Genomic DNA, 24400 nt, shown 5'->3' with positions numbered 1-24400 from the left:
GCCGAGAGTTCGCGTCCATCAATGCCACAGCTGGGAAGATGTCATTGAATCGCGAAGCCTTGATGGAAAGGTTACTCTGAGACACATAGTATAGGTCAACGTGGCTGTGGATGGATCCTCGCCAAATTGCGGCTTCTAGAAAGCAATGAAACACACTAACCGTTGGAATAAATATACGACCGTACTCCAGAGGGTCGGCACTGGTGACAGTCCCGAGACATAGAGACTCCCGCAAGCAAGCATTGTGTGATTGCGTTCGGAACAGCTCAGGTGCAGTCTGGCCAAGGATATGCACAAATCTTATGGTATACTGTAGAGTGCAGCTGCAAGTCACGAATGAACATCAAGTGCCACCAGATGACGGCTCATCTTGCGTTGCAATGGTCGATGATCAATGAGTGCTAGTCAGCGAACCGGGCCTGATGATTGTGCTTGTCAAGTGGTTCGTCAATGCTGAAACATAGACAGCGATCCTTCTTTCCTGGAGCCCCGTTGGTACGGGACATCCTTGCCGAGTTATGCTAGAGTCTGTCGCCCAGAGCGATGGAAGCGTTGTGCAGACTGCGAGACCACATTAGAGCTGGATCTGACCACCAAGAGAGTCGTACTATGACAATTTTCGCGGGGTTTTGACAGTTCTGGCAAAGGTATTCATGAGCGCGATAGAATCATGCTAAAGGTTCTGTCTAGCCGTGGGGGCGCGACTAACGTCATTAACAGTGCGCGGCTTGATGCTCAACAGCGTTGGCAACGGAATGACCGAAGCTCACGCGTCAGCATCGCCTGCATCCGGACTGCGAGCTCTCACCTCGATCATGCCGCCATTCGAGGCACCTGTCAGCGCGTCGGCTTCCGATGCGAGCATATCCAGACGAGGCATCGCTAGAACGACCTCATCCCATTTGAGACCCGAAGATGCATTCCTTGCAAACTCCCCGCCACATCGATCGAGCAACAACAATGGCGCCCCCGGTGGCAGGAGGAAAAGAGATAACCATGGCAGTCGTAGCGCAAGTCGACGAAGACCTCGGACATGGAAGAAGCTGCTCTGGGTAAAACAAGCATGTATGCGACGCATGAGAGACTGTATATATCAGTGCACACATACTGAGACTCTCAGATCCCGACAACTACACGGACGAGGAGACATTTCTAGACCATTTGCAACGCAATCCGCGCCTACGGCCATATGACTTCTGGCCTCTTGTCGCAGACTCGACTGTGATCGTACAACACATCGGTTCTGTCATTATTTTTGTTTGTTGCTTTGTCGGCATCTTCCAAAAGCGTGTTTCGCCTGTGTCCGTCGTTAGCTGGGCTACTTTTGGTACCGTCCTGGGTTGGGTTGCTCGTGATTATTGGGTAGCGCAAGAAGAGGCCGCCCAGGCTGAGAGAGCAGCGCTCGCTGAGGCCACTGCCTCGTCTAAAGCCATTGTTGATGGTCAAGACCATCAAGACGGGCCTCTGAGTCCTGCAGACCCTAACGCCGCATTGGAAAACGGTAAGCTGGGCTTGGGTATCTCGAGCCCACGCCCTCTGTCTGTGGTCTCAGCAACCGAGAGCTCGGTATCCACCACGTCCACCATTGGCCAGCCTAATGGCATTGGCACATCTGCAAGCTACAGCTATTACCCACCTTACGAGACCCAGACTTCTTCACTTTCGCCTCGCAACCAGGAAAGATTGGCCACCGCTAAATCTGCAATTCTGATCTACTGTGCCTTGCTAGGTCTGAGCCCAATTCTCAAGTCTTTGACCTTATCGACATCTCCCGATTCTATTTGGGCCATGAGTTCGTGGCTTCTGATCATCAACATCTTCACGTTCGATTACGGTGCTGGCACCGAATCGAAGTACGTTGTTCCAAGCTACACCACTACTTCCTCACTGACCGACCTCCTCTAGATTTCCTGCTTCTCTTTCGACAAATGCTGCTTTGATGGCGTCTACAGTCTTGGCCTCTCGCCTTACTTACACTAACGAAGTGTTTAGCCTGACGCTTTTCAGTATCGAGGTTTTTGGCTTGTTTCCTGTTTTCAGACGACATGTCCGACACTCATCTTGGACGGGTCACCTGCTCTTGACCGCCCTGATCGTCCTCGGCGCGGGAAGTGGACTTTGTGTCACCATCACAGGAGGAGGCTGGAAAGCTGGAGTCATTGGTGCAATCCTTGGTGGTATGCTCACATGTCTTGCTATGGGCATCACCAGCTGGTGGCTTATAGGATTACAAAGATACAAGAACGAGATACATGGGCCTTGGGATCCGGCACGCCCTATCATACGACGACATTGGGACTGAGAGGTTTCAATCGATGTTCAATTGATTACTATTCATTTTGGTCTCCTTATACTTGAATTACAGGTGCTCCAGTCCAGATAGTATCACCGACAGGCACCGATGCCTTACGTCTCTTCGTGAATTCGACTTGCTCGTTCTTGAACTCGAGGAACTCATCCCACAGCATCATACCGTCTTGTAAGAGCGGGATCACACAACTTATAGATGGACAGACTTTGCGTGCCTTCTCGACACGCACTGTGAGTAGCGTGACACAGTCCATGGTGTGCCATTCTACGAGTCGAACTTCCTCTTCGTTGGCCAGGCGTACAGTCTGTGCGATCAAGTCAACGAGCGCAGACTCGTCCCTCTCAAAGACGGGCGAGAACCACAAGCCCAGGCTCCATGGTACCGGCTGTGAGCTCCAAGAGCTACTGTCTAGACGCTTGCCCTTTAGCGTGAACGAGTCCAATCCTTGAGTTTCTGGAAGCAGCTTTTGCAGATACCTCCAGCCGCCCATCCGAGAGCCAGCATGGCTGGGTTGCCATGTGGTCAAATCAATACAGAGTGATCTCAGATGGGGGATGTCAGACTTAAGGGTGCAGAGATCTGCGCACCAGGCGCCCATCATGTGTGCTCCTTGAGTGCAGCAGAAATAGTGTATCCATTCATTGGCGATGGTCATGCTACGTTCCGTCTGTGACGTAACATCCCCTGATGCTGCTTCTCTAAGATCGATTGTGATGTGGCGCACATAACTGGCTTGTGCTAGAGACAGACGAGCAAAGAAGGCTTGAATATATGTGACTCGAGTGAACACATAGTCTCCCTTCTCCAATAATATCGAGTTGCCTAATTCCAGATAGAGGGCGCGGCAGGTCCTCAGTAGGGCAATACCCAAGCTAGGCACTTGCTGATGCTCGTGTCTGATTGTCTTGTCCCAGCAAGGATTGACGATAGAGCCGAATGGTGTAAGGCTAAGGTCATATATGTAATTCCTCAATTCGCCTGGCAGCTTGAACAGTGGGGAGTTTGTCTGCGGTAAGACTGCTAATTCTCCACGGTTGATTGTCATATTGTAGGATCGCAAATGAACAAAGGCCAGAGCTGTGTGTCAGATTTCGAATAAGGGAAAGCAGGAGCAAGCAGGAGCAAGCAGATATAGAGCGAGAATGCCTCGGCCAGTTTGCATTGGAGCGACATCCTAATATACTTTCAAGCTCAACTCAGACCCCGCCATGTCAGAACACCCTGATGGTCACGGGCTGAGCTGTTGCATGATAGCCGAGAGACTCCTCTTTTCCAAGTCGGAACTTGATCGGCGTTCATCCCTCAGTCTTCGTGCTCCTTAGCGCTGCCTGTAGTTTCTCGTGTGCATATCTATAACCCATCTTGAAACTGTATCATAAAGCCGTGCAAGAGCATGCGTTCTATCGCGCGTGCGTGCTTCGCACTGGGCAAGATGTTGTGAAGGGGATTACCCTGGTCCTCCTGCTGATCTCCTCATTGTCCGCTGACCACCGGGCGCCGGACGGATGGCGAAATTTGGCACAGACAATTGTTACAACTCTCGCTCAGTCAAGGTTGTATCAATGGATAGCTTTCCGATGTGTGTGTTGTGATTGTATCAGGTGTTGATTGTCACGTGGTCGTTCATGTTGTGCACCTCAACCACGCATCATAACCACCACTTCCCATCAACTCAACATCATCCATGTCATGTCGAGTATCGAAGATCCAAAATCACTTTCTCTTCGGACGGGACAGGCTTCAGGTAATGTTTTGGGTATCAACGCCCCACCGTCACCAGCACATAAGTCGGCTCCAGCAGACTCATCCGTGCACTATACCTGCTTCATCCGGCTGCCGTTTCCTAGAGGCGACTTTGTAGATCCACCACAGGTAAGAATATATCGGCTACACATATTGTTGAATTTTAACCACATATAGGTTGATTGGAATTCTACAAAAGATCGTGCGCTATGGAAGATCATCTCTAAAGCCTCCAATAGCAAAGAGCTGGACTGTACGTACCAATTACGATGCATATAGTGACCATCACGCTGACAATCGACAGGGGAAGATTTGTTGGTACCTTATTACACTGCAACCATCTGCGCTTTCTGACTGGAATACAGGTCCACACGATACGAGGTCTCTCTTGCTTTCTTACTTCAGCAAGCAGCATGGCTATATGAACGTCACTTCGCACAGATGAAAGCACAGATGAAGAAGCTTAGTCCGTCTGCTTGCCCATCACCACTCCCACCGGACTCTACAGGAAACTTCGCTGCAAACAGCGGTGCGGCCGCGTTTCAAGTTGGTAGTCAGGGTAACACTAAATCAGTACGGTGTCAACATAATCAGAAGCTGATCGAGATGAAGGACCTAGAGCACCCTCTGCTCTATCAACACGCATGCGGGATAGTCCAACCCCAACGATGGGTTCTGGAGGCTCTGGAGTGTTTCGCCAGCCAGCTGTGCTACCCAATCTGTCAACGGCTAACCAATCATCGAAGAGCGAAGGTCTCTCGCGCACCCCCTCTACAAGGACGTTGACCCAGAGTCGTACTGGACCACCTGCGAGCCCGTCACAGCCAAATAGCAGGGCCTTCAACACAGCATTCGGCAACCACAGGAAGCCGGTTTCACCTCAACGTGAGATATCAGAACCAGACTCTGATCCACTTCAGGAGTCGGATTCGGACTCTTCTTCTGATGGGGAAAGTCAGAGCATGGCACGCAGTCAAGCCTTTCGGCGTCCAGCGAATTACGACAAGAGAAGCAAGTATGGCTATGAAGATGATGACGAAGATGACGACGGCGAATCATCTGGTGGCTTCTTGCCATTCGCTACTACTGCTACCGGGAGTGCTGATCCGGCCGCGACACTCAAGTCACCAGTCAAACGTGCGTTTGAGCAGAGGACAGTTGCTCCCGACTCTTCAGCATCTTCAGCAAGCTCTGCGGCGCCCACTTGTACTAACACAAGCACGGGCAAGCAAAGGGAAGTGGCCAAAGGAGGCCATGCTCATGCATCGCCAGCCAGTGCGTTAAGTCCCAGGCAGCGCGAAGAACTTTCCAAACTCAGTCCAAGGGTCCGTAAGGAGGGCAGCGAGGGTACACCTAGTATGGGAAGCTCGTTCAGCGATCTAGACGGTAAGACGATGGCTCGCAATTACGACGGAGCCCGAATGCTAATTGAAGGCCAGATGCTAGTATATCTCAGTCGGCGATAGAAGAAGCCTTCATGAGCCACATACAACATGGGTCCACTACAAGCAGGATGAGTTCCATTAGCCAGGCACTAAGAAGCAAGTATCTGTAGAGGTAGAAGCCGCTGTCTTTTATGTTCAAACTCGAAGGGTATATTGCAATTATCATAGGTGCCCATTCGCCAGAGGCAGGCGCATGTCCCAAACCATGCGCACGTGTGTAATCATGCATACATGTCGTCGTATTCCCCGTCTTCCTCGTCAGGGGGCGGTGTAGGGGCTCTCTTCTTGACCAACTCTTTTCTGTCGAGGGGGCAAGTGGGATTGAGCTTGAGCCAAGGGGAGATGCACTCTAGGTCGAAGATGTGGTCTTTGTGGCAAGGGAGTTGGACGACGAGTGGGTGTGAGTCTAGTGCTCTGTGTTAGCGGATGCGATAGCGAGGCTCGTCATGGGCGGCGAGCTCACCTTCAAGGAAAGGGTTGCCGCAGATGGGACAGTCCTTGTCCTTCAAGCTCGACTTTGGCACTCTGTCCAACTGTGCGAGGAATTCGTCCGAGACACCCTTGACCTCTCGTGGAGGATTCTCCGACTCTTGCATCAACTCTTCGACCATACGGCTCAGCAGCTGATCAGTGTTGTCTTGCGATTGGCCATGGCCACCGCCCTGCATCATGGAGAAGGCATTTGCGAGACTGCGGAAAGCTGCCGAGACGTCGCCGGGCAGCGGTAAAGAATGGGCATTCTGAGGGTGACGGTCTCCGCTGGTATCAACGAGGTCGAGAGTGGTGAAGAAGGTGGATAGATCGGGACGGCGGGGCGGTGCCTCGTTCTTCTTCTCCTCTTTGATGTTGTGTTCGACTAGAGATGGTGAGTTCGGATATACAATTGCAGGCATGATGAAAGTGCAAACCTTCGTAGCCAGACATGGTTGCGCAAATTTGGGTAGGTTTGTCTGGTAGTTAGGGAAGTCCAGAGCGAGTCTCACCAGATATGATGGTATTGGTATACGGCTTTTGAGCTTAAATCCGCAGGCAGGCACAGACACGCGTTATTGTCATCGTGCCTCGGCGATCATTGACTTTTCAAGTCACACACATGTCGATGGCTGGATCACTATGAGAAATCACGAAAGAGCTATGCAATAAAGGCGGACACGATGAAAGAGAGCACGCCTGATGGCAGCGAGGCAAGCGCGACGCAGCACCAACTTCCCACGCCAGCCCTGTCTCCCATTACCGAACATGGCACAAGCTCGTACACCACCGAACTCAATGACTCTGCCGACTTGACGAGTCCATACCTTGAGAGCCCATCTGAGGAGACGGCCGATTCAGCAGCTACGCCGACCGCCGTAGTATCGCCCCTACTCAAGACACAGAGCAACAATGGAAAGTCGCTCTCACCATCTCCCGCTCTCAAATTGTCACCAGCCCAGATGCAGGATCTGATCTCGTCGCCCGACTCTCTACCACTACGAGCTGTCTCTGTCTCATCGGCTGACGAGATCCCGCCTTTGTTCGACGATGCTGCTGCGAAAGGGAGCGGTCTAGGCATCTCTGCGCGGGACACGACCACATCGCTAGAGCCTACGAGTCTGCCTGCACAGAATGGCCGACCGCCGTTAACTGCTTCAAGACCCGCCGCGAGTGGCCGCTCGAACTCTACTCCCGTCATCAAGCGCAAGCCTTCCTCCGCTCAGACACCAAGGATCCCCTCCGAGAACAGGGACGCTTCAAGGCCCAAACGTCCCACGCTGAATCTCAAAGCTTCCGACTACCAAGATGGCCATGAAACTCTCAGACCCTCGCCCATACCGGACTCTTTCCCCTCTCCGATGCCTACCTCCTTCCCTGTTCCGCCTCTTTCCCTGCCTACCTACCTCCAGCTCGAGCTTTCCTCCGAGCGTCCCTCGGCCCTTTATATACATCGCTCAGCGAGCAGCGACTTCCCATACGAGTCTTCCAAAGCAAAGTTTGAGCGTCTCTACAACTTCCTGACTTTGCCGCCTCAGCTTGAACAGACGCTGGTCTTTGGTGCCTTGGCCTGTCTGGACGCCTGGTTGTATACCTTTACCATCCTCCCGCTGAGGTTTTTGAAGGCTGTAGCCATCTTACTGAAGTGGTGGGCTCAGAGTCTTGTTAAGGAATTCAAAGATATTGGTTCCTTCATATATACTGGCTTAGGACGTGTCTGGCATCGCAGAAAGCAGCCACCATCTGCCAATCCCTCCCGCAGAAACTCTTTCAGCTCGCCCATAATCGATCCTACCTCTGCTCCTGCTCCTACGGCCCCTTCGCCACTGCTGGATGGCCAAAACGACAATACCTCGACGAGATTCCAACATCTTCCATCGAAGCTCCGAATACCCAACCCATTATACCGTCATAGACGATCAAAGTCCACGCCCTCTGCTCTGCTTCCAAATCATAAAGCTGACATTCTTCATGGACTGTTGATCATCATTAGCTGTATGATTCTCGTTCAATTCGATGCAAGTCGTATGTATCACAAGATTCGTGGCCAAGCTGCTATCAAGCTCTATGTCATCTACAACGTCCTTGAGGTCTTTGATCGTCTCCTCTCGGCTATAGGTCAGGACATCATTGAATGCCTGTTCTCAAAGGAAACTCTTGAGCGTAAGCCCAACGGCCGCAGTAAGATTCTGCTTCCTCTAGGCATGTTCATCCTTGCCCTAGTCTACAACGTTGCTCATGCAGCCATGCTCTTCTACCAAGTCATTGCGCTCAACGTTGCTGTCAATTCTTACTCGAATGCCTTGCTCACACTTCTCATGTCCAACCAATTCGTTGAGATTAAGGGAACTGTCTTCAAGAAGTTCGAGAAAGAGAACCTTTTCCAGCTGACCTGCGCAGATGTGGTTGAGAGGTTTCAACTTTGGCTCATGCTGCTAATCATCGCTCTGCGTAACGTTGTCGAGGTTGGCGGTCTGAACATGGGCTCTGGGTCCAGAAGTGGTTCGACGACAACATTCAACTCAAACTCGACAGCATCAGCCCTTCAGAGCACGAGTATCCTTCCTCAAGCATTCAACATGTTCCCATCGGGATTCGGTCAGATATTCGGGCCATTCGTGACTGTAATTGGCAGTGAGATGATTGTTGATTGGGTCAAGCATGCCTACATCTCGAAGTTCAACAACATCAAGCCGAGTCTCTATGGTCGTTTCTTGGACGTCCTGACCAAAGACTACTATTCACATGCTTTTGCGGATCAGAACTTGACCAAGCGACTTGGTCTCCCCGTGCTCCCCCTTTCTTGTCTCTTCATTCGCGCCTCCGTGCAGACATACCATATGCTTATAGCTACGCACATGCCGTTGCCAATGCCATCAACCGCCACAGCAATTGCACTAGAGTCTGCATCTGGCGAGTCCTCGCCGTCCACCACAGCTGCGCTTGCACACATTGATCAGATATTCAGAAGAGCTCTCGGAAGATCCTCATTTGGGGCAGGCGCCGATGCTGTGACCGGCTTGAGTTCATGGCGGTTTTGGACACTTGACGACGCGATAGCTCTAGGCACCATGCTCGTCTTCTTCCTGATCATCTACCTCATCCTGCTTGCTCTAAAGCTGTTACTTGGTATGCTCTTACTCAGCTTTGCTCGAACACGTTATCGAAAGATGAAGATGCAGGAACACAAAATGCAGAGTTTCGACACTCAGGGCCGCAGAGTTGGCGGTTGGGGAGCTGTAGAGGTGGATGAAGACAAACGTAGGTGGATCTACGAGGATGATCCTGATGGCTTGAGAAACTTGAGAGAGCGTGAGGCCAAGGGAAAAGAGAAGGCCAAAGGAGAATTGAAACTTGATGGGGTCGACAGGTACACGATGGCCGCAAAGAGGATATGGTAGATCCCTCAGGAAACAGCTTCGCTCCCTAATGATTCATGTTACACGAATCTCACATAATGTCATGGGGGTGATCCTGTGTGCAAGCGTGCCGACAGATGTTCGATGCTCGTTTGATATCTTACCGTAATAAAATGTCAGCCGTATTAGTCGTCGAATCGTAGTGTTCTGTTCAAGTTTGCCAAGTAGCCATTCTTCTTCTCGTTTCTGTAATCCACGAGTCGTCGATTAGCGAACGATCAGAAGGGGTGACCATCATTACTATCGTTTCTAACGCCCTGCTACGACCATGTCGTGATGCACAACGCATACCCAGATAACAGTGTTGTGCCACGGGATGGCCGTCATCAACCACAATCTAGTAAGACACGACTCTGAATGTGGCAGTAATCGTGCAACCCGACAGCTGTGCTTCGTGACAATATACCAATCTATGAAAGAGGACAACGAAAAAGGAAAGACCCAGCGCCTCATACTCGTAGATATCGTGGGGGCTGGAACGCACCCCAGCTCCGCATTATCCCGACCGGTTGCTGTTCCCGAAGGCATTGCCTCGCGGCAGGAAGCCCGAGGCGTCTCATGGGAGTAGAAAGTCGTGCGTGTGATGGCTATTTGCAAGAAGCTTTGTCTCCCGGCCGAGACTAGAGAAGCGGAATTACCAATGCCAAAGGAGGTGGTCTCTGTATCACGCGGACGGGAACAAATCGCGGAAGGCGCAAGGGGCAGCATGGGGAAAGATAACATGGGGAAATAATTTGGGGAGCTCGGCAAAGGTCAAACCCGTTCGTCGTCTTCGTCTACAAAGCAGCAGATTGTCCTGGTTCATGTAGAAGATACATGGTGGTGGTGTGCTACTTTGTGCTCAATAAGTACGTCAACTCGTGAGAATGCATGAAGGTGAGGGGGAGTCTGACGATTGTCTGTCGTCAGATCGCAGAACAAGAGACAAAAGGTAACCATATATTTCTCAGGCTTGCACCCCGCAAATTACAATGGGTTTGCATCGAGGATCTAGACAGTTTCATGACGCAGCATCCATCGCTATTACTTAACACACCCGACTTCTTCCCTTGAACCGCTCAGGAGCGTCCTTGTTGCGGTTATTAATACACGACTTCAAGCATTGACTCGATCTTGAACGAGAAACCAAAGCAATTGATTGACTCGTGCTGAATTGCTCCGAACAAGAGATATCAAACAAGCTTGCATCATCCGTGTTTGCCCGCCGAAGTCCCCCGAAGCCTACGACCTTCCGGCCCATTATCGCATTTAGTCTCCGCGAAACGGTACCATCCAATTACAAACGGTCCATTGGACGCTACCCATACTATTCCGTAAGCCCATGCTCTCCCTAGGAAGAAAGTAGCGTCAAAAAGGCCTCGGCAGATCCGTCGGAGTAGCGAGGGTTGTGGGGAAATCGTAGGAGCTCTGTGAAGAAGTAGCGCAGGAGCTGATCCGAGGAAAGGCTCAGTTCGAGTACAAATATGACCTCGTCGTCCAGTCCTGAATCTGTCCGACCATACTCTCCTACTCCTCCCCTTGAACAAGACTTTATCAGGCAACAGATTGCCAAACAACAAAAGGGAAACTTTCATTCTACTTCACTCAAAATGGTTTCCAGCGTCAACAAGACTGCCCTTCACCCCGGTGGTGTACAGTGAGTTCATTCTCTACTATTGCTTGAGCTTGCCAATTACATGCTCTTCCATCAACACCATACTAACAACATGTTCAGACCTCAGCGTGAACACACCGAGATCGAGGAGGAGCTCCACGAGAAGGCACACATTGACTACGACCGTGTCGCCATTGTAAGTCACTTTAAAGATCATACCACACCTGTACGCTCAGTAGCTAATCCTTTGCTAGGTTGCAAACCCCTCCGTTGCAGCCCTCTACGAGGATGCCCTCGTCTACGAAACCGGTTCAGCCATCACTTCATCTGGAGCCCTTTCCGCCTACTCAGGAGCAAAGACTGGTCGCTCGCCTTCAGACAAGCGTATCGTCCGTGAGCCTAGCTCAGAGAAAGAGATCTGGTGGGGACCTGTCAACAAGGAGATGAGCCCTGATGTCAGTACTTTTTTTCCCATCCTTCCCGATCTCGTCCATGACAAACATTTGGTTGCTGGGTGGCCCGAATTGTTTTCGCACAGCGGAGCCTCCACTGCGGGGCTCGGGTCGCTACGTCAGCTCTACCCCACTTTATGTTTCGGGCAAGCGCAGCGGCTCGGGAGTCCACAGCGACGCTTCGGCATCCCGATCGGCTGCTCGCGCTTGTCCGCGGCTCTGGCGATCACCCCTTCTACTCCATCACATGCAAGTCAAATAATCTGTTGCTAACCACTTTTGTAAATACAGGTCTGGAAGATTAACAGAGAACGTGCAGTCGACTACCTCAACACCAGAAACCGCATCTACGTTATCGATGGTTACGCCGGCTGGGATGAGCGCTACAGAATCAGAGTCAGAGTCGTCTGTGCTCGTGCATACCACGCTCTGTTCATGCGCAACATGCTTATCCGCCCTTCGAGAGAGGAGCTGAAGACCTTCCACCCCGACTATGTCATCTACAATGCTGGTGCTTTCCCTGCCAACAGATTCACCACTGGTATGACCTCAGCCACCTCGGTCGCCATCAACTTCGCCGAGAAGGAGATGGTCATCCTTGGTACCGAGTATGCTGGTGAGATGAAAAAAGGCGAGCGATCCTTCTAGACATGCACATCTATACTTTTGCTAACTTTACTACTTAGGTGTATTCACCGTTCTCTTCTACGAGATGCCCGTCAAGCACAACGTCCTCACTCTTCACTCGTCTGCCAACGAGGGCAAGAACGGCGATGTCACTGTCTTCTTCGGTCTCTCCGGTACTGGCAAGACCACTCTCTCTGCCGACCCCAAGCGTGCCTTGATCGGCGACGACGAGCACTGCTGGTCCGACAAGGGCGTCTTCAACATTGAGGGTGGTTGCTACGCCAAGACTATTGGTCTTTCCGCTGAGAAGGAGCCCGATATCTTCAACGCCATCAAGTTCGGTTCCATCCTCGAGAACGTCGTCTTCGATCCCACCACCAGAGAGGTCGACTACGAGGACTCCACTCTTACTGAGAACACTCGCTGCGCCTACCCCATTGAGTACATCGAGAACACCAAGATTCCTTGCATCTCGTCTGGTCACCCCACCAACATTATCCTGCTTACTTGCGATGCTCGTGGTGTCCTTCCTCCCATCTCCAAGCTCACCCCCGAGCAGACCATGTTCCACTTCATCTCCGGTTACACCTCCAAGATGGCCGGTACTGAGCAGGGTGTCACCGAGCCCCAGGCTACCTTTTCATCTTGTTTCGCTCAGCCCTTCTTGGCTCTTCACCCCATGCGCTACGCTACCATGCTCGCCGAGAAGATCAAGGAGCACAAGGCCAACGCATGGCTCCTCAACACCGGTTGGGTCGGTGCCGGTGCCACCACTGGCGGCAAGCGTTGCCCTCTCAAGTACACTCGCGCCATCCTCGACGCCATTCACAGTGGCGAGCTTGCCAACAACGAGTACGAGACTTACCAAACCTTCAACCTGCAAGTCCCCAAGACCTGCAGCAATGTTCCCGACGAGGTCCTCAACCCGGCCAAGTGCTGGACCGGTACCGCAGACTTCCAGGGAGAGGTCAAGAAGCTCGGCAAGCTCTTCAACGACAACTTCGAGAAGTACTCGAGCGAAGCCACCGAGGATGTCATCAAGGCCGGTCCCCAGATCTAAGCCACTCCTTCCGCTTCCTCCTAGGCGGCATCTCACCGCCTCTTCGATGAGTTGATGAAATTTGTGCATACTTTTGGTTCTCTTTTTTGGGGGGTGTTCATTCACGTTTTTGCTCTTTCTTTTGCGCTTTCAATAATACCAGCGCTGCGCAAAAAACTGTACGCGTAAGCTTGCTTTTTTATTTTCCCGTCACACAAAGGGATCACTCCTAGATAAAAAGAAATCTGGAGCCACTCAATACTAAAAACACTTTACAAATAATGCTTCTATCGCTTGATCATCTGTTGAATGTGAATCAGAATCGCTTGTGGTAACATATCTTCGTGTGTTTAGTCCTATGGACGTAGTACTTCGCTGCTCTGCGTCTGATTACAGGCGATACTTGACATCGGAGGACCCTCCTCCCCGCGTGCAACTTACTGTCACACTTATAGCTGACTGAAGGCACGGTAATTCATTTAGCTGAAGCGATGTCGTCGAGATGTCTCGTGTCAACGACTCCCTGCGCTAGGCTCATCGATCCGAGATATGACTGTGCCTTTCTACAGCTCATCTTTATCCTGCTTTGATCATTGGAGGAGAGGGTGGGAGAGTATTCGGCATATAGGGAGGCTGCTGTAGACAACATCTGGGACGAGTGAAGACAGATCTTGCTGCAGGACATATGTTTATGCATCATGGGCAGACATGCCTGGACAAACACCATGTTTTTGATGCCGTGGAAGCAAACCGATTCTCGAGACTCGAGAAAAGGCTTGTTTGACCTCATCATGAATATCTCTACAACCCTAGTCTCAAGTATATCAATTTTGTTTTTATATCACAATAAGGAAGGTGGCAATAAAGCAGTTTTGTACTTCGAAAGACAAGACAAGAACTAGCGCTGTATTCGGTGAGTGATGATGGAGAGGACAATGAAAATGCCGCTAAATACGCTGTAGGACAGGACAAAACATACATGGACAATTAGCAAGACAACATAACTCGTATCTGCTTTAATACTGGTAATCAACAAGAGCAAAAGAGCAAATTGTATGGCAGAAAAACAGAAACCAAGTCACCAATATCACGCGCGTGTCTTGAACAGCATCCTCAACCCACTCGGTTCTTTCTTCTTACGCTTCTCTTTGTCCTTGGAGCTACCAACAGTGGACTCCTTCTCACTCTTGGCATCCTTTTTGCTCTTCTTTGACTTTGTAGTCTTGTGAGACTTGCTCGAGCGCATGGACTTGAGATCTTCTTGTCGAATCACACCTTCAGAGACGAGTTGCCTACCAGCATCCGGGGTGATGAATTCGCCGTCGACACTGGTACCAAGACTTTGGGCTTCGGCGTCAGCGATACCACGGCGCCAGACTTCTATGTGGTCGAGATCTCCATCGAGTTCGTATAATTCGTCGTATTCGGATACAGATTCGTTGTCCTCGATGCGACGTTGGCCTCCGTTTTTGAGCTCGGCAGCATCTTCTTTGTGCTTTTGAATCTTCTTGATGATTTTGTAGCCGCCGAATGCGATTATTGTGACGCCGACACCTACGCCGGCAGCAATCATGAATTGTGGTGAGGCGAGTAGTGCAATGATGGCTGGGAATGCGGTCTTCATCGACGTCAACACACCAGGAGCCATTTTGCCTGCAATGGTACTGATTTCACCAAGGGTGAGCGCTACAGCAGCCAAAGCGTCAGGATTCTTTTGGAGGTTCTCGATGGTGGCGATGACAGAGTGCTGGACGCAATTTGCCTCGTCTAGCAGCTGCTGCAATTTTGTCATCTTCTCCCGTAATTCGATCTCGTTGTCTCGTGGTCGTTCCGGCAGAGGTGGTGGTAATTCGCCATAAGCGAGGTCCATGTCGATGTCTGCTTCTGATACTGAGCGTGATGTCCTTGGTCGTTGAACTTCCTGACCCATGTCGGTGGTGTGCCTCCGGACCAGTTCGTTGTGTTGTCTCTCTCCATCAGGATCAAATTCATTGCGAAGTCCCGACTGCTGACGGCTTCTCGGAGTTGATGTTTTATCATTAGCGTAGAAGCTGTCCGAGTATCCACGTTCCACGGGTGGTCGATCGCGATTCAATCTCTTGCTTCTGCTTGACGTGTGAGAACGGCGAGAAGATTGTGAGGCACGATCGTCTTCTAGCGTAAATTTTTCTAGTGTTTTCTGAAGACGCTTTTGTTCGATGTCTGCATCGCGCACGGCTTTAATCTCGGCCTTGCGTTCTCTGTATGCTGACTTGGCCTCTTTGAAAACCTTGACGACGTGTTTGCCAGTACTGACAACCTTGCCAGACTTATTGACCACCGTCACCGTTTGACCGATTGCCATGTTCTAGGTGTGTATGAGTCGGATATGCTATGCGAATGCGAATGACGTAATTTGTGAGATAAATGGCTTGACCAGCAAGCGATGTTGGGAAGATGGAAAGGTTTTTGGTTTGGGAGAGTCCGTATTATGATGATGATAAGTGGTCGTGAGTTTGAAAATGAGGGGGCTGGTGGTTTATGTAGCGGTGTGCTGAAGATAAATGAGGTCCTCGAAGAACAAAGACACGACGGGTTTTCGAAATCTTGGACAAAGCGATGCGCTTTGAAGCCCTTACAAATAATAGACCGAATTGCCCTTGGATGATCGGACGATATTCTCCCGGACAGTGTGATGAGATAGCTTTGGGTAGTTATGCTGAATGTGCAGGTTGGTCGTTCTGCGAATGCTTGTCAGTAGCTTTGGGCTCGCGGACTAGATGTCTTGTACATCCGCTGCAGTGAGCCAAGTCCTGACACACTATGAATGGTCGGTCGAGCGAGAGGTAACGCGCCCTGCTGCAGCCGGGTGTGACTTTATGGCACCGTCGCTTGTAGACATGTTCGATTATGCGCTTCCCAAGCGACAGACTGACCTATGAGAGACACGGCCTTCGATGCAGTGGCTGTGCATGTGGCGAGCGCAGGTAGCTCGTTAATCGGAAGAACAGCAAACAAGCAGCGCGTCGCGAACTGCGAAGAGACTGATTCGACGAAGGTCATTGGATTGTTTGAGTCCAGACCCTCATGGCCACGTTGCTATGCTTGCTTCAGGAATGTTTAGAAGTCGGTGTTGGGCGTCAAGAGGATGGGAAAAGGGAATTCACGTTGCTGGCTCACATTAGGTCTGGAGTCTGACAGACTAGCGACGGCAAGCACATAAAAGCCACCACCAAGCGCTGGCTCGGTGATGGGTGTTCGTACAGAAGTATAACGAAGACATCTTAAGGTAAAGTAGAGGGTTCACTTCACGCATAAGATTGGGCACGCGCTATCGACCGCGTCAAGTCACAACGATCTCAAAGTCGGTACTGATCACTGGCATACTTGAACAGTAGCTCTTCAATAGGAGCATAAATCGTTGCGACTTGTCCGTATCATATCGCGTTACTTGACGGAACCCTTTGTGCATGGAGGAAAGCGTCTTCACCCATCCATGGGTGGTACGTCATCAGAGGGACAAATTCGCGAACGGTCTCCTGAATCGTAACCTCACCCTGATCTGTTGACACAAGACAAGCTCTCTCTTTGATGTTGTACCGATCCGCATCGAAACCCAGGTTAATCAGAGTGTCATGATCTATAGACGATAGACGTCGCCAACGATATGGAGGTGAAGCAACTATCTGATAGCGTTTTGCAAGGTTCATGCCAATCAGCCCCGCAGTTGGAAGGTAGATAGGCGGGCGCCCGCCCCTCCGCCGACTCTCGGAGATGTTGCTAAGCATCATCAGAAGAAAGAAGGCAAATATGTTGTCTGCTCCTAGGCTCGGCCAAGTTGAGTTTCTACGTAAACAGCATCAGATTGAATTCACTTCCTCAACATCTGCTCATATCGTATCTCTCCTCCTGACCACTCAACATTCATGGCACCCAATTGGAAGCAGATTGCTGCTCAAAAGCGTGATTCGGTGCTTTCACTGATACCCGAGGAATGGCGAATTCCTGCGCCGCCTCCTGTAGAAGAGCAAAGAAATGTCACTGGCACGTTCATTCAACAGTACCTAGACCCCAAGGAAATCGAGATCACTGAGACAGAAGCTGTTGAGATTGTCAAGAAGACCAGTACTGGTGAATGGACCGCTGTCGAAGTCACAAAAGCTTTCTGTCACCGAAGTGCTGTGGCTCATCAATTGGTGAGTTTTGAAAGCTAGATCCATGCTTGAACATTAGCAATGCTGAACCACTGTCAGGTGAACTGCCTCCACGAAATCTTCTACGATGCTGCAATTGAATCGGCCCAGCAACTTGACCACTACTTTACAAACCACAAAAAGCCAGTGGGGCCTCTTCACGGTTTGCCCGTATCGCTGAAAGACCAGTTCCATGTTAAAGGAGTCGAAACTCACATGGGCTACGTTGGCTGGATCGGTACCTTCCAAGGCGAGAAGGGAACCGGCAAAGAGAAGGTGTACGAGTCTCTTATGGTCAAGGAACTACGCAGTCTGGGCGCCGTGCTCTACGTCAAAACGGCAGTGCCACACACATTGATGTGTGGAGAGACGACTAACAACATCATTGACTACTGCTGGAACCCTACGAACAGAAATCTCAGTGCTGGTGGTAGCTCTGGCGGCGAAGGTGCTCTCATTTCGCTCAAAGGCAGTCCTCTTGGTTGGGGAACTGACATTGGCGGAAGCATCAGAATTCCTGCCGCGTTCAATGGCCTTTTCGGTTTGAGACCCAGTAGCGGCAGGTTGCCATATGAAGGAATGGCCAACTCGTTTGATGGAGCTCCGAGCATTCTCAGCGTTGTTGGGCCCTTATCGTCTTCATCTGCTGGCCTCAAGCTAGCCGTGAAATCTATCCTACGGACTGAACCATGGAAACACGATCCTCGCGTGCACCCTCTGCCCTGGAGATACGAGCAAGAGGAGACGGCTAGAAAGCTTGCAAGCGAGAAGAAATTGACATTCGCGGTTCTCAAGCATGATGGCAATTGTGCCCCACACCCTCCGATCAAGAGAGCACTTGAGGAGACGGTCCAAAAGCTTGAGGCTCTGGGACACAAGGTCATTGAGTGGCAGCCCCCTAGCCACGGTAAGCTCGAGGAAATCTGTGGCAAGTCGTGGAATTATGATGGTAATGCAGATGCTGCGAGAGCCTTTGCCCTCAGTGGAGAGGAACCCAAGCCTAACATCATGTTTGAGCGGGCCCCCGAAGCCAATGCGACCGACATCATGCGTAATCAAGTAAACAAGCGGGACGCCGAGAAGGAGTACATGGAGTACTGGAACTCAACGAGCGAATCGACTGGCACCGGGCGTCCAGTCGATGCTATCATTTCCCCACTGGCACCTTTTACCGCAGCTCGTCCAAACAAGTACACCTCATACAGCTATTCGGTGTGGGTCAATGTGCTTGACTACAGCTCTGCGATTGTCCCAGTCACAAAGGTTGACAAGACTGTGGACAAGGCATATGCTGACTTCAAGCCGGTGTCGGACGTGGATGAGAAGACACAGGCTACTTGTAAGTTGATACCAATGTTCGGTTCATCTTTCCCTTGCTAACTCCGAGTAGACGACGCAGAAATCTACGACGGAGCTCATGTATCGCTTCAAGTGGTATGTAGGAGATTGGAAGAGGAGAAGGTGCTGGCAATCTCAGAGTATGTCTATGAGGCTATCCACGGCTAAACATGAGGATTGGTCGAGTACTGGTAGACAGACCTGAGACAAGATGGCTCAAGATGTAGGGGAATTTACAAAAGTCGTGTATCTCGCAATATTTTGTCGGTAGATTTTGTGGAGGAACGGTTTCCCTTTCAGGTGTGTGCATGTAATGGTTGCCCGTAATCGGGAAGCCTCAACGGACGGGATGGAGCAATTGAAACCCCAAGCAAACACAGCTGGTGACGGGGGATGGTTAGATATAGAAAGAATAACAGAATTAAAGGCGATGGCGATGGCGATGGCGATAGAAAAGCATGCAGAAGAAAAGCAAATGGCACGTGGTGGTAGTGAGGAAAGCGACTTGGAAGTGGTCGAGGCATCGGCAAGAAGCGCAGGCGTTCCTTCTTCGGCAAGCATCTTGGCAGCAGCTATTAAGTTTACTGTTCCTCGACCTCTTGCACTCTGTCACGTCGCTTGGGGTGTGGCATGGAAACATTGAGGAAACTCTAAGGATAGCAAAATGCTCGAAGACATCTAAAAAGGCGAATGACAGCTTTCGGATAGCACGACCGACTCGACCCTCCTTACGAGTGAGCAGAAAAAAGCAGCATGGCAGAAGCGTCGTCTCAGACGCCGGCCACGGTGTCGACTCCCTCATCGTCGGCCACAGGCACCGTGACAGGGCCTGGCATGGGCCCACAGGACTCTGCATCGCACTCGCAATCCGTCAACGGCAGCCAGAATGACCTCGACAACAGTTTGGACTCGTCGACTAAGGCTCCCAAGGACCGCAACTGCCCATTCTGCAACCAGGCCTTCACCTCTTCATCCCTCGGCCGCCATCTGGATCTCTACATCAAGCCCAAGGTAAGTCCTCTCGTCTTGCAAGTCTCCTCCCTGCTCCAATTGCCTGCCATGCTGACTTTGATGGCTACAGAACCCCAAGCCGGCAGATGGCATCCACGACGTCGAAAAAATCAAGGTCATGCGAGGCGGCATCACGAGACGCCAACCGCGAAACAGCCTGAGGGCCAGCGCCAACAACAACAGCAGGCTCCAGCACGACGACGATGGAGCCAGCGACCGCGGCACCCCGACGGGCCAGTGGGGTCGCCGTATGACCATTTCATCTCAAGACACAGCTGGCGGCGCCTCGAGCGCCATGGGCGTCAGCCCCGTCAACCTGCGCGACCCCCGTTTCGGCCTCAACACTGCTTCCTGGCAAGGCACCGGCGTCATCAACAACCTGCCTCCACGCATCTCGGATCTTTCTTCGTCCAACCGTCCCAACGTCGCCCACCTGCAGCGCTCCTCGCACGCCAAAGACCAAGATTCTCAAGATGATGCAAAAGCCGCCGAATTGGCCCTGCGTGAACTTCTCGACAGTCTCGAGGCTGCCAGGTACTCTTTTTGTCCCTTTTCGCTTTTTCCTCCATGTGCTGACACGCCTACTTCCAGACGCAGAGTGTCGCACCAAGATGTCTTCAACTTCGACTTCTGCTCCATGAACTTCCCATCCTTGTGCCTCCATGCCCTTCCCGCTCCACAGACCCTCTTCTCCATGACTCCGTTTGCGAGCAGCGAATCGTGGTCCCTCGACGTTCCCTCCGATGCCCAGCTTGACGCCCTCCAACGCCAGATCACACAACGTGTTCAACAGATGCCTACATCCGTTCCCGAGAAAGACGTCCGCAGGCTACAGATGCATCTACAGGCCGCCTGGAACAATTGGTCTCCACTCTCGGACAAGGACAAGAGCTCTACTTGGGAGATTGAGATCTTGCGTGCATTCGCTCGTGCTAATCAGCAATCAAAAGAGAAGGACGAAGAATTGGCCAAAGCACAACAAGAGATCGCCCAGCTCAAGGAACAGTTTGCCCGCATGAGCAACCTACAATTGCCCCGCGAGTTCATGCTGCAGCCTCCCGTCTCGCTGCCCCTCGACCCTGCCATCGTTTCCGACATGTTGACCAAGGACCAATCTCGTGACTGGGACTACGACCGCATGATTGGCAGATGGAGAGGTGCTGTCAAGGCCGGTAAAGCTGGCGGCGCTGGCGTCAGTCTCCAGCCCTCGCCGAATGAGCAGGCTGCCATCTCGACTCCATCTGCCAACGCAACCGCCGCCTCCTCCAGGAACCTGCAACCCACGCCCGCTCAGCTACCTACGACTTCTCCCTACGATATAAGAGCGAACCAGAACTCTCTCCAGAACGGTCATACCACTTCTCGTCAATTGAGCACTCACCACATTGACGACGACGAAGATGCTGACGCTGATGCCGACGCCGATGCTGATGCTGACGCTGACGCCGATGCTGATGCCGACGGCGAAGATGCACCAATGGGCAATGCGCCGCACTGGGGCTCCCACCCTCAGCACAGCTTCACCGACACCCACATGGGCGGCATGACCAATGCCAATGGCAAGCGCCCCCCTCCCCCCTTCGACCGTTCCAACTCGAAGAACATGAAAATGTACCATGATAGTCCTCTTCCTTCTGAAACCGATGTCTTTGGCACACGTGCCGTCGGTCAGGTTTAAAAGACTAGATGACGCTGCATACGACGATATACCATCATCCCATTCGAATTGTTATCTGCCACAATCCTCTCGTGGCAGATTTGCTGTACAGGGTTCTGCAATGGGACCATTCTGGTTTACTTTTCGTATCCTTCTTCTTCTTCTTTTCTGTTTCTACCCACGTTTATTCCCCCCCATGCCTTGCTTTCGTCCAGAAGCAATGCCGCGTCTCTTTCTCAGAACGAAGAAAAACCTGTTGTACGTGTTGCTGATGCGCTGAAAGAGATGTTATTATTAACGAGCCCTTGCCCTTGTCGCGATTTTCTTCTTTCTTATTGACACCCACGCAATATTTAACGAGAAACTTGAAAAAAATGCCCCCACCACTCTTCTCTTTTCTCGACATTTGTCATTTCCATTGCTTGTTCTGCTTTATCATGGCTGTTCGACACCCCCAGACTGTTGTTGCCTTGTTGTGCGAAGATATCAAATTTGCTTGGAGGAGAAACTCATCCCCTTTTTGAAATTTCGAATGTCACATGAAGATGTGATGAAAAAGATTGCTTTTCTGCGTGCGGGAAGAGTGGTCGACTAATTCTTATGGCCTGCTTCTCGTTTGGACTTCTTGTGCTTTTTGCGTCTCAAAGGGGGGTATAACTACATTATATGTCGTTTCTCGAATATGCCATGAATGCATGCCTCCTCTACATGTCTTGTGTCTTGTCTCTTTTGCTGTCGTGCTCGTCTTGAATGATGTATGGCGTAAAGGAAAATGAAAAAGATGAGAGAAAAATAACAATCACTGCCCAAACGCCATCATGATGCTTTCATTCATTGCCGACACATTGTCATGTCCAATCTCTTGCCCAGCGATATCCCGCAGACTTGTATGCTTCCTGAATATCCAATCCTATCGTCTCAGTGTGCACTCTCCTCATCATCAGTATAACTATCACCACCTCCTCGTCTTGGGAACCCGTTTTGGATCCACCAGATGAGGAAACCGAGAAGTGTGAGGAGGATAAAGAGGACGATGATGATTACGGCAATAACAATGTTGCGTTTCATTGTCGCGTTGTGCGTTTGACCTTTTTGGGTCGGGTTGAGGGACTGATACGAGGGGATGGGGTTTGTTGAGACGGTTGGTGAGAGGTTTGATAGATTGGAATTTTGGAGGGTGAAGCGGTTGTATGGGACGCGTTTGTGGTTCAGCGGTATTGATAATGGAGTTGGTATGGGTATCCAGATGATAGAGTAACACTGAAGTGTCTTGAGGATCTTGAGAATTGACTTTTTGTGTATTCGAAGATTGGTTGATGGGATTGGAATTGATAATGCAGCAAGTCGTGTGTTTGCTGCTGTCGTGTATAGTCGAAAACGATAAATAGTAGAGAAGATAGAGTTCGTGAACACCGTTGAAGCAACTTCTTTCGATTTAACGGGCAGAATTGGGAACTACACAGCGTTGTTGCATCTTTTTGTGTGGACATTTTCTTTCTGAGCCTTGAGGGTGGTTGGTATGGCTGGCGTGGCTGGCTGAGGCTAGGGATCTGCACTGCATAAACAATCAAACTCCTGATGCCTGCAGTTTGCCTTGTTTTCGATTTGTAGCTGCCAGCGTACACATGAGTTCACGTCATGCAACTAAGCCAATAGAAGCACACACCCAGAGATTCTGCTACTGCTGTTGAGGTGACAACGCGAAGCTCGGATTGTCTTATTCCTGCCCAAGTGCTTGCTCACTACAAGAGGTTACTTGCATGGCGCCTACCATAAGAGCACAGTCACAATATTCTTCCAGTCCTGGACTATAAGCTACATCGACAGCCGGTACCCAACCCTTTGTGGATTGATCGGTTCCTTACACGCTTGCTTTCGACAATTTTTCTCCCATTTGTTTACTTGAGATCTGCAGCACGCATGTGAATTATGCGGGGGCGGGAAGCGTGGCTATTTAGCCGGACGTACAGCTTGGCAGGGTCGAGATTGAGCAAGCGCTTGAGGCTCGAGCTTCAATGGACCCTAAGAAGGATCAGATACGGGTGGCCGACATGGAAACACCCCTGGCTTCAAGACACACCCTCGTTCCTCTTGAAAGCGAATACATATCGGGTCAAAAGATGTCGCAATACGAGTTGTTTCGGAGACCGGATATCCATACCGGTGCTCTTCGACGTGATAGCATAAAGACGGTGTTTCGGTCCAAATATTCATTTCAATTACGAAGTCGAGTTCCAAATCGTTGTACCAATACATTGTTCATTGTTCATTGTTCATCAGATTCATTGTGAGAATGCGACTAGGCCTTCGAGTCCTTGACGGGGTCATTCTTGCTGAAGGAGAGCGATACTCCGTTGACTGGATGATTGTCAGACAAAGCTTGAGGCGAGATTCAGGATGTTACATACCACAGTGACGCTCATCGGTAGGAGTAGGGTATCCCTCGCCCTTGAAGACGTGACCGAGATGGCCGCCGCAGTTGGTGCAGACAATCTCGGTGCGCTCCATGCCGAAGGTACGGTCGGTGTGTCTAGTAACAGCGCCAGGAACAGCATCGAAGAAGGCAGGCCAGCCGCAGCCAGACTTGAACTTATGGTTGGCCTTGTAAAGAGGTGTGTCGCAACCGGCACAAGTGTACACACCTTCGGAGGGCATGTGCTTGTCGAAGTCGCTGCTGTAGGGAGATTCGGTGCCCTTTTCACGGAGGATGCGGAACTGCTCTGTCGGAAACAATCAGCTGATGCCTCCAAGTTGTCACCCATAAGCTAGTCACATACCAGGGCTCAGCTGAGCCTGCCACTCCTCCTTGCCCTTCTGCAATGGGTAGGTCATGTTGTTCGAGGATGAAGATGTTCCGAAAAAGGCTCCAAGGAATGGGATGCTAGGAAGACCCAGTTTTGCGGTAGGTCGAAGAGCTGGTCTCAATGGAGGAGGGGCAACTCTGAAAGTGGCGTTCGAGAAGGCGTATAAGGTGCGGACGAGGTTTGGAAATGAAGGCACACGCATGAATGTGTATGATCGAGGATATATCAGAGTAGTCTGAGGGTGGCCAAAATCGTTTGGAAGAGGGCAGAAACAAAGAGCTTCCTTCGACCTCAATACGTCATGACCTCGGACAGCT

General features: G+C 51.0%; 11 protein-coding genes across 11 annotated transcripts; 6 read left to right on the top strand and 5 right to left on the bottom strand.

Moving 5' to 3' along the window:
- Positions 1-815: 815 nt before the first annotated feature.
- AUEXF2481DRAFT_62738 (uncharacterized protein) lies at positions 816-2302 on the top strand (the record flags this gene model as incomplete). The annotated part of the gene is made up of 4 exons (XM_013491491.1): positions 816-1065; positions 1121-1308; positions 1594-1853; positions 1906-2302. 4 exons carry the CDS (start codon positions 816-818, stop codon positions 2300-2302), a joined length of 1095 nt encoding a protein of 364 aa, XP_013346945.1.
- Positions 2303-2348: 46 nt separating this feature from the next.
- On the bottom strand, positions 2349-3356 carry AUEXF2481DRAFT_26767 (uncharacterized protein; the record flags this gene model as incomplete). Its single annotated transcript, XM_013491289.1, has 1 exon — positions 2349-3356. The coding sequence occupies one exon, from the start codon at positions 3354-3356 to the stop codon at positions 2349-2351; it is 1008 nt and encodes a 335-aa protein (XP_013346743.1).
- A 621-nt stretch (positions 3357-3977) lies between these two features.
- Positions 3978-5992, top strand: AUEXF2481DRAFT_77354 (uncharacterized protein). The gene is made up of 6 exons (XM_013491514.1): positions 3978-4183; positions 4232-4307; positions 4359-4368; positions 4420-4613; positions 4667-5440; positions 5494-5992. Exons 1-6 carry the CDS (start codon positions 4001-4003, stop codon positions 5607-5609), a joined length of 1353 nt encoding a protein of 450 aa, XP_013346968.1. The 5' UTR covers positions 3978-4000; the 3' UTR covers positions 5610-5992.
- On the bottom strand, positions 5721-6423 carry AUEXF2481DRAFT_86358 (uncharacterized protein; the record flags this gene model as incomplete). Its single annotated transcript, XM_013491533.1, has 3 exons — positions 5721-5905; positions 5963-6355; positions 6408-6423. The coding sequence occupies 3 exons, from the start codon at positions 6421-6423 to the stop codon at positions 5721-5723; spliced, it is 594 nt and encodes a 197-aa protein (XP_013346987.1).
- Positions 6424-6546: 123 nt separating this feature from the next.
- Positions 6547-9542, top strand: AUEXF2481DRAFT_36896 (uncharacterized protein). Its single transcript, XM_013491398.1, has one exon. It carries the CDS (start codon positions 6654-6656, stop codon positions 9369-9371), a length of 2718 nt encoding a protein of 905 aa, XP_013346852.1. The 5' UTR covers positions 6547-6653; the 3' UTR covers positions 9372-9542.
- An 832-nt stretch (positions 9543-10374) lies between these two features.
- AUEXF2481DRAFT_36894 (uncharacterized protein) lies at positions 10375-13380 on the top strand. The gene is made up of 5 exons (XM_013491397.1): positions 10375-11025; positions 11104-11179; positions 11238-11438; positions 11727-12066; positions 12122-13380. The coding sequence occupies exons 1-5, from the start codon at positions 10853-10855 to the stop codon at positions 13120-13122; spliced, it is 1791 nt and encodes a 596-aa protein (XP_013346851.1). The 5' UTR covers positions 10375-10852; the 3' UTR covers positions 13123-13380.
- Positions 13381-13960: 580 nt separating this feature from the next.
- AUEXF2481DRAFT_481774 (uncharacterized protein) lies at positions 13961-15823 on the bottom strand. Its single transcript, XM_013491611.1, has one exon. The coding sequence runs from the start codon at positions 15443-15445 to the stop codon at positions 14189-14191; it is 1257 nt and encodes a 418-aa protein (XP_013347065.1). The 5' UTR covers positions 15446-15823; the 3' UTR covers positions 13961-14188.
- A 680-nt stretch (positions 15824-16503) lies between these two features.
- AUEXF2481DRAFT_36891 (uncharacterized protein) lies at positions 16504-16833 on the bottom strand. The gene has a single exon (XM_013491396.1). The coding sequence runs from the start codon at positions 16788-16790 to the stop codon at positions 16518-16520; it is 273 nt and encodes a 90-aa protein (XP_013346850.1). The 5' UTR covers positions 16791-16833; the 3' UTR covers positions 16504-16517.
- Positions 16834-17006: 173 nt separating this feature from the next.
- AUEXF2481DRAFT_26761 (uncharacterized protein) lies at positions 17007-18779 on the top strand (the record flags this gene model as incomplete). The annotated part of the gene is made up of 3 exons (XM_013491288.1): positions 17007-17276; positions 17334-18612; positions 18664-18779. 3 exons carry the CDS (start codon positions 17007-17009, stop codon positions 18777-18779), a joined length of 1665 nt encoding a protein of 554 aa, XP_013346742.1.
- A 585-nt stretch (positions 18780-19364) lies between these two features.
- AUEXF2481DRAFT_26760 (uncharacterized protein) lies at positions 19365-21300 on the top strand (the record flags this gene model as incomplete). Its single annotated transcript, XM_013491287.1, has 3 exons — positions 19365-19622; positions 19693-20156; positions 20214-21300. 3 exons carry the CDS (start codon positions 19365-19367, stop codon positions 21298-21300), a joined length of 1809 nt encoding a protein of 602 aa, XP_013346741.1.
- Positions 21301-23679: 2379 nt separating this feature from the next.
- AUEXF2481DRAFT_62737 (uncharacterized protein) lies at positions 23680-24111 on the bottom strand (the record flags this gene model as incomplete). Its single annotated transcript, XM_013491490.1, has 2 exons — positions 23680-23999; positions 24057-24111. The coding sequence occupies 2 exons, from the start codon at positions 24109-24111 to the stop codon at positions 23680-23682; spliced, it is 375 nt and encodes a 124-aa protein (XP_013346944.1).
- Between the last annotated feature and the right edge of the window lie 289 nt (positions 24112-24400).

This window comes from Aureobasidium subglaciale, assembly GCF_000721755.1.
Source record: "Aureobasidium subglaciale EXF-2481 unplaced genomic scaffold scaffold_3, whole genome shotgun sequence".
In the NCBI taxonomy this organism is placed as follows: Eukaryota; Fungi; Ascomycota; class Dothideomycetes; order Dothideales; family Saccotheciaceae; genus Aureobasidium; species Aureobasidium subglaciale.
The sequence above is the reverse complement of the archived record's forward strand: the minus strand, read 5'-3'. Positions and strand labels throughout refer to the sequence as shown.